Consider the following 22,286-nt stretch of genomic DNA (forward strand, 5'->3'; position numbering starts at 1 on the left):
AGGATTTGATGAATCCCCCACAATATATACTTTGCATTTTTCAAGATCACTGTCATGTTCTGTGCTATTATACTAGTTATCAGTGTCAAGTTAAACTGTAACAAATAATGAAAATGGATATTTTATGTAGATTTACAAGTAACATCAAATTGACTGTATATTAATATTGCCATAGGTGTAACAGTGGATACACATTCATGCCTGGATCCAGGAATACCTGTACATGGTCATCGCTATGGCTATGATTTTTCTATTGGATCTACTGTTTCCTTTGGTTGCCAGCCTGGATATACGCTTAGCCATGAAGAACCTTTGTTATGTGAGAAGAATCACTGGTGGAGCCATCCTCTTCCAACGTGTGATGGTAAGATTGGGATGAAGCACAAGATTCCTTATGTTAAAGTGCAAACAAATACTGACACAAGGCACTACAAATGGCCGATTCACCATAAACATAGGAAAACAATGTCAAAAGGCATAATCACCATAAAAATAACAATTTTTATTAAAGTTATAAAACATAACATGAAAAGAATTAAATACAGTACAGAATAAAGAAAGGGGGAACCAAAGTGCTTCCGAATAACATGTGGAGTAAATGTTATAAATGACAACATTTCTGTGCGACTACAGGGCAAGGTGCAAGAAGTCAGGAAATACATATGGATGGCTACACAGACTCAACCTTCATTCTAGAGTGGTGTATACAAAAGTGCTATAAGTCAGCCAAACAATGTAATAGATGTGTACATAAGCACCACTATGTACCTACCACATGGAGACACATTACTGCTAAGTAATAGGTGGCAACTGGTCAATGGGCTCTTCCTGTATCAGTGACAACACAGAATAAAGACAAGACAAACAACAACAAAGGGAGGTCAGCTAGCCAAGGGTCCAGTAACAGTCGAGCAATGCAGTACAGAATCAAAATCCAATAGAATAGTCAATAGGGTACGTCAGAGGCCTGCAATATAATAGCAGCAGACAGAGGAACTAGCAGGGATAAGGTCAAAGGACATAGTCTCAATAGCCAGTGAGTCAGTGTGGGCGGATCTCCTGTATATAGAAAGCCCAGGACCAGCCCTAAACTTGATTGGAAGACAGGCTGTCAGTCACACAGGCAAGACTAGAATTAACCATTTCATAAGCAGAGGGAAACAAGGTGTAGGAGATGGGTATGGTGGAAATTCAATTACTGAGATAGAGCAGTGTTCACAAACATTAAGCAATGAGTCAAACTGAACACGCGTCCTGCGCCGCAGCGTGCGAGGGTGGCGCAGAGACCTGAACAGGCAGAGATGTTGCAGTTTGTGAACGTTTTCCTTTTTTCTTCCTCCTCCTTCTGGTTATTCTATTTCCCTCCTACGTTTTACATTCTAGGTGGTAATATATTGTATATTAATATTGCTCCAGATAGGCATTAGTTATCAGAAACATGGTCTGTCAGGTCCAAAGTGTCCCCCAAACCAACAGTCAGGGCTTCTGATACTAGCCAGTGTGGCCACAAACCAATGAAGCAGAGACCATCCTCTTTTCATGTATGTAGAAATCTGACTGCAAGGGCATCGGGGAAGGGTCTGCTTTGACAGTAGCAAATGTTCCTCCTCTTCCCACGAATCAGTGCCCGATACATTGTATTCAATTTTGATTGACATTTTCACCCTTTGTCTACATCACAGTTGTGTGTATCCAGATCTAGTCTATCAGACTCCGCCCCTGATGCACTTATAGGCCTATTTTCATTAAAAGCTGATGATCTCTACATTACGTCATAGGTTTGTGGACACAAAGATTATCAAAGGACCCTCGATGGTACTATTATTGGTTTGGGAGGAATCTGAAAGACTCCCTATCAATACCAATCCTTCAAAGTTACTGCACAATGTTTCCTTATTTTGCTTGTATATTCAATCTTCTAGAAGATGAATAGCACGGCTGTTGAAAAATGAACATTCATGCGAACAAAATATTTTTGCAACAGCTTTAACTATTTTGAAATCAACAGTATAATAAGTAGTTTTAATTTTTTATTGCTTTTTATTCATCCCTAAATCCTAAGAGAATGGTGAAACAAGTTACCTGAACAATGGAAACAATAGATGTAGATGTTATTGTAAATGCAAGTCAAGAGAATGCAGCCCAGGGCTTGTACTGAGAATACGGGCAAAGATGGGCACTACAGAATGGTAGTAAATAAGGTATCTAGGGGCGTAACATTGTGCAAGCGAACAATACGTTACCAAAAGAAAAGAAACACAGTAAAATATGCACACCCAAGAATATTTAGTATCAAAAGGATACATAGGATTTATTGAGAGAAAAAACGCATAGTTGGTGGTCGCGCTTCATGTTTTCATTCATATGCCACATTATTAATGATTTAGGGTGAATTCACACTGAGTAAACGCTAGCTTATTCTGAACGTAAAACACGTTCAGAATAAGCGGCGTCTAAAGCAGCTCCATTCATTTCTATGGGAGCGGGGATACGAGCGCTCCCCATAGAAATGAATGGGCTGCTTCTTTCACTCCGTGCAGTCCCATTGAAGTGAATGGGGAGTGCCGGCGTGTACGCTCCGGCATGAGCAGAGCTTGCCGTATACGCCGGCACTCCCCATTCACTTCAATGGGACTGCACGGAGTGAAAGAAGCAGCCCATTCATTTCTATGGGGAGCGCTCGTATCCCCGCTCCCATAGAAATGAATGGAGCTGCTTTAGACGCCGCTTATTCTGAACGTGTTTTACGTTCAGAATAAGCTAGCGTTTACTCAGTGTGAATTCACCCTTATTTTGTATATATTTTGTTTACTTCTCTTTATTAGGAATCCCCCTTTTTTGTAATGACACATTATTATATAGGTTTGTGAATAATAATAATAATAATAATAATAATAATTATTATTATTATTATTATTATTATTATTATTATTATTATTACCACCTTTTTATATTATGGTCATGGGGACCCATTCCTATCTTATATAGAGTTATGGCAATAAGGTTTTAATTTTTTTTTTTTTAATACTTTGTTTTTTCCCTTGCGACTGGTTATTTATTTATTTTTTTCAATAACATCTACACAGTCCAGTCATATTAATGTGACCACCGCCTACTTTTGACTTTTACTTCACCTCTGCATTTGTTAATCCATTTGGGGAGTTCGCATGGGCACCCCCCAAATGGACTGCCGAATGCATTTGCAAGCGGTGTGTAGTAAAAGCACATGGACCCCATAGACTATAAAGGGGTCTGTGCGCTTGCTGCACGCTGGCCACACGAATCATATGGACAGGAATACAGATTGTGAATTGTGTAATTTCCTGTCCACATGTTCTGTGCGGAAATCTCGCAGCAAGCACATGGACCCCATTATAGTCTATGGGGATCCATGTGCTTTCATTGCACTGCTTGCAAATGCATTTGTACTCCGTTCGTGGGAGTCCCCATGCGGACTCCCTTGAACAGATTATCAACAATAAAAGTTCCGACCACCCAAAGGAATGCAGGGCTGTCTAGACAATGTATGGTATTGAAATTCTGTAGGAAACTCATAAAATGAGGAGAGAAAATGCAAAGCTCAGATGGTAAATAATATTTTAATGACCTTTTAGGTTTTTTTTTCATTTTTTTTTGCTACAAAAAAATTAAATTAACAATATGTTTTTTTCACCATACGACCTCTTTTTATTACGTTTTGATAGGTAAACCAGCTGAAAAATTTGTTTCAATTTGTATCTCCTTATAACCAGAATGTTACATTTTGGAACAAATGGAACTACACAGCAAGTCCCAGACATATGTGCAAAACACTCCAACACCCACCATATTTTTCATTTATTTCCCACCTACATTGTAGTTACATAACAATTACTTGTCTGCTAGTAATTATAAGCTTCTGTCTGGTTCCCTCATAGCTCATGGAAGGGCTTATTAGAGCAAATGCCTTTTACCCTATGTTCAATAATTAGATTCTGTCATTTGTTTAATGCACGTTACACTATGAAAGTAGGATGCAATTGTTTGCAATTGTCAAAAGCATACACAAAAAAATACTTTGTCTTGCAAAAATTAGCCAACAAAGACGGAGCAGTATTGTTTCAGTCCTAGATTTTCTTCACTTAATTTTGAATGTCGCTCTCCCATAGATTTTATATACCGTATATACTTGAGTATAAGCCGAGTTTTTCAGCACAGTTTTTGTACTGAAAAAATGCGCCTCGGCTTATACTCTCGTCAATATGGTAATTGATAATGTCACATGACTGGTCCGCATCTGTGGGAGGCCGCTGGAGCAGTGATAGGTGAGTGGTGAGGCAGCGCTGCCTCCAAGACTGCCCCAAGATGTTTCCAGAGCATCTTCTCTGCCTTGGAAACATCTTAAGACGACCCTGGGGACAGCGCTGCCTCACCGACCACCTATCGGCAGCAGCACTGTCCCAGCGGCCTCCCAGAGATGTCTTTTACTGCGGACCAGTGAAATTACCACTCGAGTCAATACGGTAATTGACTTGACCGTATTGACTCGCTGCAGCGGGCCTCCGCTCCAGTCCCGCCCCCCTCCCCCGTCTACAACACACGGCAGGTGACATGTCCACGTTAGCTCAGGTCTGCACCCGGCGTATGTCGATGACTTCTTACTGCGTCTCAGCACAGGCGGCGTCATCACGCCCCCTATGCTGAGACGCAGGAGCAGCCGCGGGAGAAGATGAGCAGTGGCGGCAGAGGGAGCAGCAGCGCGAGGTCGGTAAGTATGAGAACGTAATGTTTGTTTGTCCCCGGGCCTGCTCACTGCCGACCCCCACGTCACCTTATGCTATAGGCCACGGAGGCCGGCAGTGAGTAGGCCCGAGCCCCAGCCACAATCCCACTGCCGCTATTATTATACTCGGGGGTCTTTTCAGACCTCCGAATATAATAATCGGAGCCCCAGGGGAAGTGAGAGAAAATAATTAACATCTTCTCCGGGATCCGATATTAATCCTAACCGGCTTCAGGCCAATATGGTAAAATCCCAGATGTCACGTGGTCTGGGATATTAGCAGCTTTTTCTGCTGTGGCCCGTTACTGCGGCAGCTTGTCAATTATACCTACAGAAACACTTTCCCTATAGGTGTAATTGAAGCAGAAGGTCCGCAGAGGGAAACTGAAAAGTACTGTGGGAAAAAACGCAGCAGAAACACTTTTTGGCTGTGGCCCACTACATGAGGCTTTAACCTTGTGAACCACTCATCAATTTTGAAAAAAGTAGGTTTTATATACCACGTCTTCATTGCTACTGAAATGTCGAGCAGATACCCCCACTCTTTATCCACCAAGGTTATCCCCGCCTTGCGTGGCGCCCCGTCCAAATCATCCATACCTCCCTGCCTAACCCTGTATATTTGTACAGGTGTAAGGGACAGATTCTCCTGTCTATTAAAAGCAAGTTAGATAGGTTAATTAAGTAATTTATAAAAAGTTCATTAACCCCTTAACGACCGGCCCATAGGGAATCTACGTCGGCACTTGCAGGTCCTTCCTGACTGCCCTATAGGAAAACTACGTCGGGCAGTCAGGGAAGGATTCCCTGTAAGTGCCGACATAATTGGATGGGATTTTAGCTGTATCTAACAGCTAAGACCCCATTCCATAACCCCCCATCGGAGGGGTCTCCGATCGGGGGGTTTTAACCCCTTCAGTTCCGTGATCAAACATGATCACGGAACTGAAGCGGTTCCGTGACGGTGCCGGCTGAATCGGCACCCCCCACGGCGAGATCGGGGGGTGCCAGTGTCTCCAGCATGGAGCCTGGGGTCTGGCCAGTGACCCTAGACTGCTAAAGACCCCCCATACCTGGTTGATCCTGCCCGGGGTAAGAGGAAGTCAGACGCAGGCAGCCCCTGCGTCTGACTTCCTCTAGACGCTGCAAGAGACTGACAGCTGTGTCCTGCAGCGTCTAATAGAGAATTAGTGATGCTTTTATCAAAGCATCACTAATCCAAGTGTCCTAAAGGGACACATGAAAAAGTAAGAGAAAAAAAGTGAAAAATAAATAAATAAAGTGTCTGATAAAAATGAATAAACTTATAAAGCCCCAAAATTCCCTTTTTTCTATAGAAAATGAATTATATTAAAAAAAAAACACCTAAAAGTTAATAAAAACAATACATATTTGGTATTGTCGCGTCCGTAACAATCTGAACAATAAAACTGCAACAATATTTAATGCCTACGGTGATCGTCGGAAAAAAAAACCGGAAAAAAACCGCCGGAAGTAGTGATTTTTCGCCATCTCACCTTACAAAATATGCTATAAAAAGTGATCAAAAAGTCATAATCACCGCACAACAGTACCAATAAAAAGCGCACATTGTCCCGCAAAAAATAAGCCCTCAACCAACACTGTCAACCAAAAAATAAAAATGTTACGCCTCTCAGAAGATGGTGATACAAAAAACATTGATTTATGTCCCTAAATGTGTTTTTATTCTACAGAATTAGTATTGCATTAAAAAATAACATAAATGAGGTATTGCTGTAACCGTACCGACCCGCAGAATAAAGGTCACATGATACTTATACTGTACGCTGCATGGCGAAAAATTTAAAAGGTAGAATGCAATGCCAGAATTGATTTTTCTTTAGAAAATCCAGCAAAAAAGAGTTAATAAAATGTATTCAATAAGTTGTAGGCACCCAAAAATGGTGTCATTACAAAATGCATCTCATCCCGCAAACAACAAGCCCTTATATGGCCACGTCACCAGAAAAATAAAGAAAATATAGCATCTAGTAATGTGAAGACAAACAACCCCAAAATCGCCAAATCATTAGAACACAACTGGCTGCGGCAGGAAGGGAATATATAAGCTGTGTCAGCGAATATCAAGGGACACCCCAGATATACAGCTTATGAGGGAACAGACACCAGAAGTGACCCCCAGTTTGACTCCCCCAATCATAGGAGCTACTGGGACATAGTAGGGAATTTGGTGTTCCCAATGTCCTCCGCACCGCTTATATATTCCCTCTTCACCATCCGCTGTGCAGTCACGTCTGGGATACTAATACTCACTACACCCCCTGAGAAATTCTTTGAGGGGTGCAGTTTTCAAAATGGGGTCACTCCTTTGGGGAATCCACTTTTCTGGTACCTTACAGGCTGTACAAACATGACATGGCGTCCAGATACCAAACATCTGAATCTGTGCTCCAAAAGCCGCATTGCGCTCCTTCCCTTCTGCGCCCTGCTGTGTACCCCAACTGCAGATTATGCCCTATGTATGACACATGTATGACACTGGTGTACCCGGGATAATGGACGTAATGTCATATGTGGGTATAAACTGATATTAGGGGACAGCCGGACACAGAAGGGAAGAACGGTTATTGGGTTTTTGGAGCACAGACGGTTTGGTTTTTGGATGCCATGACACTTTTGCAGAGCTGAAGCGCCAGTAAAGTGGAATCCCCTGATATGAGACCTTATTTTGGAAACTACACCCCTGAAGGATTTATCCAGGGGTAGACAGCATTTTAACCCCCAAATGTTGCTATAACTTATTATCCATAAATGAGTACGAAGCTGATTGTGAGAGGTGAAAATGACCATTTTTCCAGGAATCTGTCATTTCAGTGCATAATATGTTGTGCCCGCCTTGTATCAGAGATGAACGCTCTAAAAGCCGTTGTGCCCGGGATACCCGCTTAACAGTGTTTGGAGTGTCTCTGCTGACATAAGTCGGGCACAACATATCAGATACTGAAATGGCGAATCTCTGGAAAACTTCATTTTTAACTTCTCATTATCAGCCGCAATTTCATTTCTGGAAACCAAATAAATGCAACACTCAAGGGTTAAAAATGCTCGCTACGCCACTTGATAAATCCCATCAGTGGGCTAGTGTCCAAAATGGGGTGACATGTCTGCGGATTCCACTTTATTGGCAATTCAGGGTCTTTGCAAAAGTGACGTCCAAAAACCAAACTGTGCGCCAAAAACCAAAATAGCGCTCCTTCCCTTCTGTGCCCGGCTGTGCCCAAACAGCCGATTCTACCCACACATGGCATTAAGTCCGTTATCCAGGGTACACCAGTGTCATACATGTAGGCATACACCGCCATTTGGGTACCCAGCAGGGTGCAGATGTGAAGGAGCGCTATGTGCTTTTGGAGTGCAGATTTAGATTGTTGGTTTTTGGACACCATGTCATATTTGCCGAGACCCTAAAATTTCCCCTACAAAATGGGGTCACTTCTTGGCGAATTCCAGTTTACTGTCACCTCCAGGGCTCTGCAAAAACAACATGGCGCCCCAAAAGTCTCTCTAACTCTGTACCCCAATAGCTAAAAAGCGCAGTGCTCCTTCCCTTCTGCGCCCTGCTGTGTGCCCAAGCAGAAGTTTACACCCACATATATAATTTTCTGCCCCTCGGGATGGCCCCTTAATAGTTTTAGGAGTGCAGGTCTCTGACAACACAAAGTGGGTGCAACGTATTGGGCACCGAGATGGCAGATTTCTTTAAAAATTTCAATTTTCATTCTGTACATTAATTTTTGGGAAGCATTTTTAGGCTCAAAATGATAATACCCCTTGATACATTCCTTGATGGGTGTAGTTTTTAAAATGGGGTCACATCTGAGGACTTTCCATTGTATTGGTACTTTAGGGGCTCTGCAGATACGACATGGGACCTGAAAACTATTCCAGTCACATCTGCCCTCCAAAAGCCAAATGGCGCTCTTCCCATTCTAAGCCCCACCATGTCTCCATACAGCAGATTATGGCCACATATGGGATATTGCCGTGTTCAGGAGAAATTGTGTAACAAACTGTGGGGGGCATTTTCTCTTTTAACCCCTTGTGAAAATGAAAACTTTGGGGATAAAGGGACATTTTAGTAACTTTTAACCTACACATCCCAAGGTTAGTAAAATCTGTGAAACGGCTATAGGGTCAAAATGCTCACTATACCCCTCAATGAATACCTTAAGGGGTCTAGTTTATAAAATGGGGTCATTTATGGGGGGGGTTTCAATTGTTTTGGTAACGTAAATCTTGTTTGAATGTGCAATGGGCCTGAAATATCTGCAAGCAAAATTTGTGTCTTGAAATCCAGTTGGTGCTCCCTTCTTTTTGGGCCCTGCCGTGCATCCGTACATAGGATTAAGGCCACAAAGTGTACATTTTTGAACACGGGAGAAATGGGGCCATCTATTTTGGGGTGTTTTTCTTCATTTTCATGCCTTGTGTGCAAAAAAACTGCCTTTAAAATGACACTTGTGTAAAAAATATGAGAATTTTTTGTTTGACGCAAATTCTTTTAAAACCTATGGGGTCAAAATACTCACTATACCCCTCAATGAATACCTCAAGGGGTCTAGTTTATAAAATGGGGTCATTTATGGTGGTTTTCAATTATTTTGGTAACTCAAATCTTGTTTAAATGAGCAATTGGCCTGAAACATTTAGAAGCAAAAACTGTGTCTTGAATTTACACTTGTGTAAAAAATATGATTTTTTTTTTTTGTTTGACGCAAATTTTCTCAAAACGTATGGGGTCAAAGTACTCTCTATACCCCTCAATGAATACCCTAAGGGGTCTAGTTTATAAAATGGGGTCATTTATGGGGGGTTTTCAATTGCTTTGGTAACTCAAATCTTGTTTGAATGTGCAATGGGCCTAAAATATCTGCAAGCAAAATTTGTGTTTTGAAATCCAATTGGCCCTCCTTACCTCTTAGGCCTTACTATATGTGCGTACATAGGACTAAGGCCACAAAATGAACATATTTTAACACGGGAGAAGTGGGGTGATATATTTTGGGGTGTGTTTCTTCTTTTTGATGTGTTGTGTGCAAAAAAACTGGCTTTAAAATGACACATATTTGAAGAAAACGAAAATGTCATTTTTTTTCATCATTTGTAATAATGCTTGCAAAACAATATTTATTTGATCAAAATACTCACTGTACCCCTCAAAGAATACCTGAAGGGGTCTAGTTTTCCAAATTGGGTCATTTAATGGGAGGTTCTGTCATTATTCCACCAATTACTGTCTGCAAACAGAGCTTGGTACAGGAAAAAATGACAAACTCAAAATTTCCAAAATTTGCTTATAAACTTGATAAACTTGTAAATTGTCTAAGTTACTCAAATATGCTAAAATTATTTCAAATATGCTTGAAACACAAAATGAACATTTGGAAGTATATAACTACTAACTTTTTTGTCCTGTATTATTGTGTATATGTGAGATATCGCAGCTAAAAATGGAAAACATTGAAAAATTTTCAAAATTTTCAGCATTTGCGAGTTTTTAAATAAATTTACGCAAGTTATATCAGTCTAATTTTACCTTCTCAGTAAAGTACAACATGTCACAAAAAAACAATATCAGAATCGCTTGGATGCGCTATACTGTTACAGAATTATTCACTGATAAAGTGACACAGGGCAAATTTCCAAAATTTGGCTTGGTCATTAAGGTCCAAAATAGGCTGGTCACTAAGGGGTTAAACACTTCCCAACACAATAGCAAAAAGAAAACAAACATTTATCACTCTAAGATCTGCTGAGTGACTGTAATGAGTATTATTCGTATAGTAACACGGTGTCAGGTCATCTGAACAGGTTTAATGTAATGATAGAACATTGAATTTCCATTATCTTTGATTATTTGCCTTATTTTGGCTTAATTACTTGGCTGCCATTCGCTACTAGTCTACTGTGTTTGGGTAAATATTGGACGCTAAGCAAAGTCATTACATTCATAAAGTTTGTTACGGGTTTTTCATGAATTTTTGATATGCAGAAGGTAAAAAAAAAAAAGGCTTTTATGGTTGACGCTTAGTGAAACTGCCAAGTCAATGAAGTGAGCTGCGCGGAGGTCCAGGAAGCCAGTAAAAAAAAATATATTTAATGACAAACAGCATTGTAACTGACTGACAGGTTTGTGGTTTCATGACTGATATGAATTCTAATGTTGGAATAATTTCTGTCAAAATTCTAACTATATTTTTCAATAAGTAATGTGACGACTCCGGACACAAACTCATTAAAGTGGAATACATTCTGGAGTAAGAGACAAACTATATTTTTCATAAATTATTCCAGTTAAACCAAAGTTTGATCTGTCGCACTTTAAGGCAAGTATTTCTGGATGTCTAACGGATGTCCTGGAGTGGCCCTGAAATCCTGATCTTCTCTTGACGTTCTCATTGTGGAAAACATCATTGAAGAGCCAGATCTTATTTTTAAAGGAGTATCCAGAGATCTTAAACAGGAATGGACCAGCCTTCTCCAAGGATAGGCAAGAATTCAGTGTTCACCCAGGCAAACAAGGTTACTTCTTGATTGTAACAACTAGGGTTGAGCCGATCTTGACGTTTCAGGATCAATTTTAAAATCTGATTTCCGATCATTTTGCATTCGAACCCGATCTCGATTCCAATTCCGATCCCAATGCAAGTCAATGGGATTTTTTTTATTAATCAGAGATTGGATTTTAAAAACAATCCTATTCACTATACAGCATGGAATATAACAATTGAACACTTTAATTGTTAGAATCCACGCTGTGTAGTAAATCACTAAGTAGCCAGAGGATTTTTTTTTTAATCCTCTGGCTACTTAGTCCCCCCTGGTGTCCACTTACCTGCAGAGATGGCTGGTCCGGTGCCTGGTGTTCTTCTTCGCCTCACTGCCGCTCCACGCTGCTCTTCTCGCCTCGCTGTCCCCTGTCTCCCAGATTAGGAGAGTGTGGACGGGTACTGGGAGGGGAGACGACACGTCTCCCTGCCCTGTACCCGCCCACACTCTCCTAAGCCACAAGCCCCGCCTTCCTAGCTCTTTAAACACTAACCTGGGAGGCGGCGGCAGCGAGGCGAGAAGAGCAGCAGCGAGGTGAAGAAGAAGGAGAACACTGGGACCGGAGCAGCTATCTCTGGAGGTAAGTAGCTACTAGAGATGTTAGTTTAGTCTCCCATTAGAATGAATGGAGGCAGCCGGTGCACAGGGGGTTAAGGCTGTGTGCCGGCTGCTTCCATTCATTCCTATGGGACCGTAGCGGAGCCTTCACACTGAGTATACACTCCACTCAGAATGAGCGGAGCGTATACTCAGTGTGAAGGCTAAACAAAGCAGTATGGGAAATAGTACCGATCTCGATCCCACCTAAAAAGATTGTGTTCGGAATTCCGATCGCACAATACATAAATAAAAAATAAATACAAAACATATATACACACACACATACATCCAAGAAAACAAGGTTCCAAGAAAATGTAAAACTGTCATTGTCATTTCCCACCGTCCACTAATTGAGTGGTTTCACATGAGGATCGGCTCGGTGCTGTCTCCTCTTGTCTATCCAAGGATTTTGTCTTGTATATACTGTACGTCTGACAACAATGGTATCCTACATATGTGACCAAAGTTAAATGATCATACCCAGGGATGTGGATTCAGAGATGGAGTCGTGGAGTCAGAATTGGGGACAGTTTTGGGTGGAGTCATAAAAGTTGACGATTCCGACTTCACCTTCAAACTACAATATTGAATTATCTGTAATTATATTATACAATTATTTATATTGTGTATTTCATTGAATGTAGGATTTGTTAAATATTTACTTTTAATAGGAATTTAATCACTAGATTTTTCCGGAATTAGAGGAGCTTTACAGCCTTTACTGTCATTCATTGATCATGAACCCCAAGAGTGGGCACAGCATGTACCTTTAAAATAGCATTCTCACAAAAAAGTTTGGAAAGATACATTATAGTTAAGGTAATCTCTGTAAGTTGTTCCTTAGCTGTATCATGTGACCAGCTATAAGACTCTTTAATAGAGTTGAGCAAATCAATTTGGAATGAACCAGTCTTGTTTGGGCAAATCTAAATACACATTCGTCACAATGTTGGAACTGGCTTTGCGTTCTCTGAGAAGGAAGGGGCCAGCCCGCCCATTGAAATCAATAATAAGTAAATCTTGCATTTATAGGCATAGTCAGGTATTTGTTTTAATGGCTGGAAGGGATCCAGCAAGTCATGGTAGATAGGTGAGTGTATTGCTACTACACTGCCTGGCCAAAAAAAAAGTCGCCTTGTGCAACAAGGTACCGTTCCACCCCTGATATAATTATGAACTGTTCATGACACGAATTTGGATATATATTCTTGAATATATATAATTGAGCTGTAGCCTGTCAAGTGCAGATCATAATTAAAGGTGTGAAGCGATGTCTACCAACGGAAGAGCTACCAGAGGAAGAGATGTTAGTGCCTTCAAGAAGGGGCAAGTCATTGGAGTGCATCAGGCCAACAAGTCGACCAAGGAGATAGCCGAAGTAACTGGTATCGGACAGAGAACTGTTCAGCGTATTATATGAGCATGGGGAGATGGTGGAGAACCCCCCTCCAACCGTGGAAAGTGTGGGCGTAAGACTATACTCGAAACTCGAGGTCGTAGGTCCCTAAAGCGACTGGTGAAGAATAGAGTTGAACGAGTACTGTTCGGATCAGCCGATCCGAACAGCACGCACGCATTGAAATCAATGCACGCAGCCGGCACGCAGCGGGTTAAGTGGCCGGCTGCCGTCAAACCGGAAGCACCAGGTGCTTCCATTCGTTTCAATGCGCGCGTGCTGTTTGGATCGGCTCATCCGAACAGTACTCGCTCAACTCTAGTGAAGAATAACCACCAGAAAACCACCTTTGAGCTCACACAGATGTTCAACTCGACGGAGCAACACATTTAGGAGCGAAAAATGTGACGAGAACTGAAAGGAATGGGTCTCAACAGTTGTGTCGCCACACAAAAGCCATTGGTGACAGAGACCAACAGACGTCGGCGCCTGTCATTTGCAAGAGACCACAAGGATTGGACCCTAGAGCAGTGGTGAAAGGTCATGTGGTCAGATGAATCACGTTTCACATTGTTCTAGAGTGATGGTCGTGTCCGGGTGCGACGAGAAGCACACAAAACACTGGAATGTGCTGCAAAGGAACCTGCGCTGTCACTCACCACCCCCAATGAATCTGCGTAACCTGGGCTCCCTGACACAAGAGAATTGGATCAAAATCCCTGAGTCTACACTACAGAACATTATAGACTCCATGCCGAGACGCATGCATGCTGTTATTCGTGCTCATGGTGGCCCAACTAAATATTAACACTAGTGACTTTTTTTTTGGCCAGGCAGTGTATTATGAGAAGAACGTACATCAGTCATGTAGAGGACTTGTTGGTGCCAGGTCTTGATGGCTTGGTCACATGAAACAGCTGAGGACCAGAAAGGGCGAAAGACAGTATTTCTAATACACATTTTTTATTAGGCTCCCATATACAACCTGAAACAATAAGTGTCCCATTTGATCTTACCAACGATTCCATGACTGGTTCTGCGTCACAAGATGCTGATTGGCTGGAAAGAGGTGAAAAATTTGAGTTGGCTGTCCACCACAAATTCCTCTACTTCCTTCAGTAGCATGGACTGCCCATTAGAGATGAGCGAGTAGTATTCGATCGAATAACATTATAGTCTATGGGAAAAAACAGGAATGTTGTTCCGGTTTACATGGAAACCAAAGTTCGACATATTGGATCCTCCAAGTTCCGGAAGTAGCAGGACGAGGAACACGAGGAGGTTTTTGCATTGAATTCAATGGAATTTTCTCGCGTGGAATTCGACCAATACGAGTATTCGATCGAATACTACTCGCTCATCTCTACTGCCAATATGTATTTTCTAACATGCCAGGCAGGTTGTTTGAATTGCTCCAGAGTTTTTGGCCTGGACATTTACAATGTATCGAGTCTGACCTCCTTAGTTCAGAATTGGTTCTCTGCTTTTGACTTTGGCCACCGATAATTGAATTAATATATGCCTGCCGTTGTTACTGTGTACAGGCAAGGTTCCATCGCCTAAACAGGTTTGCTTTCCTCGCAGCACCAACAAAATATAATAGCCGCACAAGAAAACTATCACACTGTGTCTGTTCTTGGAAGTGCCAAGGAAAACATGAAGTAGTTACTTATAAGAAGTTTTTACAAAGTCCTTGAGAACTTTTCATCTTACATAAACCATGAGAAATTATAATGATTTTCTGCGAAAGGCTTTTGAATGTTAGGCGAGGTTTTTTGTTAAAATGAACCGACCTGCCGAGGTTCTGCTTTGATTGATCGAAGGATTTATACAGATTGTAAAGTTTGCACAGCAGTGTGATTGGATGAATACTACCGATGGGTAAACACAGATAGCCGCAGTCGTCTGAAGAATCCGAAGGGTCATTTCACATCCAAACTTATATTGCAATTGATTTTTTTTTTATTCCTTCTTTGTATTGCCCTTACAAGCAGGTTGTGAGTCCATGTCCACATTTTAAAGTCTACAAAGTGAATATGATCATACTCTCAGTCTATGGTGATAAAGGGCAAACAGTCAATGGTGATAGTCATGGGTCACCAGAAATAATGGTCATGGGCCCCTTAAAACATCAAGGTTATAACACACTTTTGTCACTTTTGCTTTTAGATGGTAACCCCATTTTTATCATGAGTCCACCTTATGTCCAAGTGGGAGTTACCTATAATGTAGCCACAGGTAGAAAATCGCTAAATACCTCAAAATACCAAAAGTATCCAAGATCAAAGCAGATTAATAAAATGGACATTGTTATTAAAAATAATAGATGTGAATAGAATTCATGAATAGACAGCATAGAGCTCGATTACAATTGTCCAGACTTTTTGCCAATCTTGGCCCACCAATTTTGTGATGGATTGGACAATGGTCTGATTTGTATCTGGGCTTCCGAATTATCTTCTGGAGAGAGAGGGATCAGATAAGGAGAGAAGTCAGAATCATATTAAGGATCATTAGCCTTACCTGTAGTCTCATTTGACTTTTGAGGATAACGTATCCTGTGTGTGCCTATGAGGACTAACACTATAACTGGCCATTAGGGTTGAACGATCGGGATCGGAAAAGATTGGATTCCGATCGGCGATCGAGAAAATTTCGCGATCGGAATTCCGATCCCGATCTTTTCGGGAAGGATCGAGATTGGGGCTTATTTCTCACAATGCTTGGCTACTGGCCAATCATTGTGGGAAAAGCTTAGCACCCATAGGAATGAATGGAAGCAGCCGGCCGCTTAGCCGGCACGCAGGGTTGCGTCCATTCATTCCTATGGATTTACCACAGCCTGCCACTCTTCTGCTTCATCCTTGTTTTGCTGTATACTCAGCTGAATATACAGTAAAACAGGGACGAAGCGGGCAGGCTATGGTAAATCACTGTGTGCTGTGCTGCTGTGAGGACAATGAGGCAAGTTCACGAGTAGATAGATACTACTGTAAATTGACTTGTCTATCTACTAGACAAGTCAATGTACTGTAATATCTATCTACTCGCAAACTTCGCTGAACTTACCTGCTCAGAAGTGCTGCAGCTGCCCTCTGCTGGTCTGGTCCTCTGTCCTTCATGTGGCTTTAGAGTGCCCTGCACCCTGCCCCTACCTTTGCCTCCCTAGACTAGTATTATAGAGTAGGCAGGGCTTAGGAGAGTGTGGGCGGGTATGATGCACTCACGTCTCCCCGCCCACACTCTCAAGCTGCACCAAGCCCCGCCTACTCCCTGCATCTCTACAATACTAGTCTAGGAGTCTGGGGGGGGGGGGTCGGGGCACTCTGAAGACGTGAAGGACAGAGGACCGGACCGGACGAAGAAGATCTGGGAGCTGCAGGTAAGCGAACACTGGGGAGGGGGGTGTTAATCACTACACAGCGTGGGGTCCAAAAATTTAATCAATTTTAAATCCGATCTCCGTTTATTTAAAAAAAATCCCATTGACTTGCATTGGGATCAGGATCGGGTTTGAATGGAAAATGATCGGAAATCGGATTTTAAAAACGATCCTGAAATTTCAAGATCGGCTCAACCCTACTGGCCATTATATGAGTAGAGACTTCCAAAGATTGGTTTTGTTCTAAGTTCAGACAAGTCAACCCTCTGATTTGTTTTGGTATAAATTTGTTCATATAGAAATAGAAATGAAATTATTATACTATGGGGTATCTTCAGACCCCAGAGCATAATAGGTGGCGGCCCAGGAGAGGTGAATAAAATAACAAACAGTTATATTCACTTTTCCTCTCCTCTTCTGGACCTCCTTGGAGCATTTGGGGCTCTACATGAATCCTTTTCTGGACTCTTGGGTGATGTCAAACACCCCAGGGTCACCCTGGGCTTGTGATTTGGCCTCAACTTTCATCAATTTCACTTTAGGCCACACTTGACTTTAATTCAGTGGATTGCAGCAAAACCTACAACAAAAAAAGCATCTTTTCCACAAAATTGGAGTCTTTGCCTAAGTCTGGGTTCCTTCTGTTTTCTTCTACTTTTTCATCTCACATAATTCTCTGATAAGAGCAGAAAGAGGTATTTCTCTGATACAAAGTGTCTTATAATCGCAGCATGGTGGCTTAGCCTTACAGTGCTGGGTCCTAGGTTGAAATCTGATCGAGGACAACATCTACAACATATGGACAATATCCAACGTTGTATGTTCTTCTCACGTTTGTAGGGGTTTCTCCTGGGTGCTCCACTTTCCTCCCACACCCTAAAGACATACTAATAGAGAATTTAGATTGTGAGCCCTATACGGGGCCGGGCTGACAATGTGCTTAGAGAAATAGATAATTGTCTGTATTCATTTATGCAAAGTTTGTCTATTTCAATCTTGATACCGAGAATCTGCTACTTTGTACGTCTTAAAGTGATTGCAGTTACAATGGCTCAATTTATATTATCATCATTCTACTATCTGCCTTCTACCAGGAGGAACACTACATACATCTTATATATCTGTATACCTTAACCCATATCTTCATTTTTTTTCTCCCTAGCATTATGTGGCGGAGATGTAAGAGGTCCAAGCGGGACAATTCTATCTCCAGGATATCCTGAATTCTACCCCAACTCTTTGAACTGTACATGGACCATAGAAGTAACCCATGGAAAAGGTAACCTAGAACATTTTCCCATCTCCTATGTTATCATGTTATGCTCTTCTTTAATTGCGTAGCATCTATAAACCTTCAATAGGCCAATAAATACAGCTATGTCAGGTAGATTCATCATTAGATGCCAGCGGGATGTTGCGAGCGCAATAATAATTTAATTATAGATACATTTGTGTCATAAACTTGTAGAATTGAGCTATAAAGGTGGAAGGAATAGAGTGATCTGTTGCTATAGCACTAAACGTTAAATACCGTTACCCTTTTAGTGGTGTCTACAGTGTATTAATTTTGTTAGGTAGTATATGCTTAAGACCAGAGTTACTGTTATAGTCATCATGATTAAGAAAAGAAGAGGGAATTAGAGTTTACCTTACCTCCGATCCTTGCTAGTAAGTATCATGCTTTGCATACTTTGTCCTCAGTATAGTTGCTTTATCTCTATTAGGAGAATTGCACAGTGCATTAAGTAGCTGCATGAAGAACAAGGCGCTTGATGGCATTGCATTGATTCGGAGCACTCATGTTGTGAAAGCTGTTACATTAAGAGAAGACTTAATTGGAACTACACCGTTCCCTCTCTACATTATCTCTATGTCATCCCTATGTCTTTGATAGACAGTGCTAACAGGTTTTTCCCTGAAATGACTTTTTATTGGGTGTAACATCATTATTTTACTTTGGCTTTACTTAGTTTAACTTTTGTCTTGGAAGAAAAGGAAAAGTTCTTTGAAAAGTGGCTTTCCGTCTATTATGGATATCGGAAGTATTGAAAATGTATTATTACCTCCAGCACTGGAAAAATCTCAATAAAGTCTTTGTATATAGATGTAGCAAATGTTAAGTTGAGTCAGTTGTATTGTATGGTATATCATGAGTTAAATGTCAAGTTAACGTTTAGTGAGTCAAGTCGACATTTGCTACATCTGTATGGGACATGAGAGACAGATTTCATTGACTTATTCAATAGTTGTTAGTATATAGCTAAGTTTTATTTTAGGGCATCAATGTAGATAAGCATTTACAGGGAGTCTGTCACCAGAACCAAGTATGTTAATCCATCCCCACAGATAGATAGGTTAGGTCACCAGAGCCAAGTATATCAATCCATCCCTGCAGATAGATAGGTTAGGGTCACCAGACCCAGCATATCACCCCAGCCCTGCAGATAGATAGGTTACTGTCACCAGAACCAGCATATCACCCCAACCCTACAGATAGATAGGTTACTGTCACCAGACCCAGCATATCACCCCAGCCCTGCAGATAGATAGGTTACTGTCACCAGAACCAGCATATCACCCCAACCCTGCAGATAGATAGGTTACTGTCACCAGAACCAGCATATCACCCCAGCCCTGCAGATAGATAGGTTACTGTCACCAGAACCAGCATATCACCCCAACCCTACAGATAGATAGGTTAGTGTCACCAGACCCAGCATATCACCCCAGCTCTGCAGATAGATAGCTTAGCGTCACCATAACCAAGCATATAAACACATCCCCACAGATAGATAGGTTAGGCTCACCAGAACCAGCATATCACACATCTCCACAGATAAATAGGTAAGGGTCACCAAAACCAAGTATATCTACCCAGCCCCACAGATACATAGGTTAGGGTCACTTGGATCAAACAGTGTTTTCCCTTTATAAATTGGTGCCCCACTGCCAAGATATAGCCATTTTTAATCAATGAGAAAATGAGCTATTTGGAGACATTAGGCTGTCATTTACCTCTTTGGAGGAACAGTAATACCCACGCTTCTCCAAAGAGCTCATTCACATACTGACAAAAAGGTGGTGCTACGTAGACCATTGAATAAATTTAACCATAACTTATATATCTGCAGGGCTGATTTGATGTGCTGTAGTCTCCCTATAAGGCACTTACAACTTGTCTCAATAGCCTTAATAAAAAATTCTGAATAAATGTACAGTTAATATCCTGTATCTGATGTCCACCTCTTTGAAAAAAATAAATAAAAATAAATGAATAGCTCAGGTAAATATATGAAACTTTGTAACATATTGTATTAAAGAAATCAATTAACCAGGTTCAGTTACTTTTTTTACAATAAAGTCTATGAAGAGGAGAGGGGCTGCTAATCCCGATTCCGATCGGCGATCAAGTAAATTTCACGATCGCAATCGGGATTAGGTGGGAAATGATCGGAAATCGGATTTTGAAATCTCAAGATCGGCTCAATCCTAAAAGTGACTTTTCCCATAGAGAAGCATTGACTGGGATGAGCGATCGGCATCGGAAAAGATCGGATTTCGATCGGCGATCAAGCAAATTTCACGATCAGGATCCGCTGGAAAATGTTCGGAAAATCAGATTTTAAAATTGATCTTGAAATCTCAAGATTGGCTCAACCCTAAGTCTGAAACATTCTGGAATGGATAAAAGTATCAGACTATCAAAGCAGTTTGTTTAGGGTAGTCTGAAAAGCTGGTGGCTATTTTATTGAAATCTGGATTTGAAGGAACTGCTTCAGAAGGATTGAAAATGGGGATACCAGGAAAACAATGTACATTATGATTTTTTTTTTTTTTTTTTTTTTTTTAACTATTATGAAATGGAGAGTTACAAAATTTTGCAAATTTTGAACAATTTTTGATGGCGTCAAATAACTCACTCTCCTACTCTATCTGTTGTTTTTACCAGATTTTTACGCTGACCTTGCTGAGGTTTACATTTTGCTACCGTCAACTCTAGGTCTTTAAGACCATTGCATCCCAACCACACATACACAGGCACATACAAATTCATCTGAGCCCATGACCTTGGCTCGGTTCCCAGACGTGGCTCTTTTTCTCTACTGAATGCCTCAGCAGGAAGGATAATTTTCACATACTCTTTTTATTCAGTGATTTTTATTTTTTTTCCTTCAAAATTTTAACCTATTAACTGCTCCGATTTTCGGGATTTATTTTGTGTTTTAAGCCCTTCTCCAAGAGTTTTGGCTGCCATCTGTTGATGAGCCTCGTCACAAATCATTGCCTATTGCAGGTGATGAGCACTAAAGAGGGCAAAGTTTAATTCCACCAGTGCTCAATGAGGAACATCAGGAAATGAGCAGAAATTGCAGCTGTTATGTAAACAAGCAAACATCTTCAGTAAGCTGCAATAATAAGACGTCTAGCTGTTAAAGCTAAACTTGACTCAAGCACAAAAATAACTGCAATGAATAGAAATGTTCTGTATGTTCCTCACAGCATTCTTACATTGTACATTATAATTTGCTGAATTATCTCAGTTTTATAGGTAGCCTTCCTTCTGAATCATTATCTTGAGACAATCTCTTCCTTTTCATCTTTGGTGTAAACTTGGACATACAGATGTGTACTTCCTTACATTTCCTCTTGGCTAAAGATATCCCAAGATAAGTGATGAAAGATGACCGGCTTTGGAAAAAACCCAAAAAGCTTTTGTGTTAGTAAAGTTGGTCATCCCGTGCCACACATCTCAGTGTATCTCAAGGCAAGAGTAAGGGTGGACATATTTACATTGTTGGGTGTTTCAAAGTTGGTCATCCCAAGTTACAAACTTCAGAATATCTCAGGACAAGAGTACAAATGGGAGTATGGATGGATACTATGATTGAGTGATCGGGAAAGATCGGATCCCGATCAGCGATCAAACAAATTTCATGACCGTGATGGGGATCAACTGGAAAATGATGGAAAATTGGATTTTAAAAATGATCCTGAAATCTCAAGAAAGGCTCAACCCTAATGGATACAGTTACATTGTTTTGGTTTTTCAAAGCTGGACATCTCATTCCACATAACTCAGGATTAGAGATGAGCGAACACTGTTCGGATCAGCCGTTCCAAACAGTACGCTCCCATAGAAATGAATGGAAGCACCTTGCACATACACTTTGCCAGCTGTTGGTCGCCGTGCCAGGTGCTTCCATTCATTTCTATGGGAGCGTGCTGTTCGGAATGGCTGATCAGTGTTCACTCATCTCTACTCAGGATATCTCAAGGTAAAAGTAAGGATGGAATCAGGAGCATAACTTAAAGGGGTGCAGAGGGTGCAGTCGTAATTGGGCCCAGGAGCCTTAGGGGGCTCATAAGCACTGTCATCAGAATTGAGATTGCAGCTTTTATCTGGCTCATAAACCAAGGAGACCAACAAATTACCCTAACCACACTCCTTAGCACCTGTAACCATCACTATCAAGAATTCGCTGTAGGGATGAGGTAGGGAGCCCCGGACAAAATATTGCACTGGGGCTCACTAGACTTTAGTCATGCCACTGAAT

At 41.3% G+C, this 22,286-nt stretch overlaps 1 protein-coding gene across 1 annotated transcript in view; it reads left to right on the top strand.

The window, feature by feature from the left end:
- The window catches only part of CSMD3 (CUB and Sushi multiple domains 3), a 1,052,627-nt gene that overhangs the window by 594,837 nt on the left and 435,504 nt on the right, over positions 1 to 22,286 (top strand). Inside the window, exons 19-20 of the mRNA XM_075270295.1 lie at positions 176 to 364; positions 17,894 to 18,010. Coding sequence (XP_075126396.1) covers positions 176 to 364; positions 17,894 to 18,010 — 306 coding nt within the window. The remainder of the gene's footprint in view (positions 1 to 175; positions 365 to 17,893; positions 18,011 to 22,286) is intronic.

Source organism: Leptodactylus fuscus, chromosome 4 (genome assembly GCF_031893055.1).
Source record: "Leptodactylus fuscus isolate aLepFus1 chromosome 4, aLepFus1.hap2, whole genome shotgun sequence".
NCBI lineage: Eukaryota > Metazoa > Chordata > Amphibia > Anura > Leptodactylidae > Leptodactylus > Leptodactylus fuscus.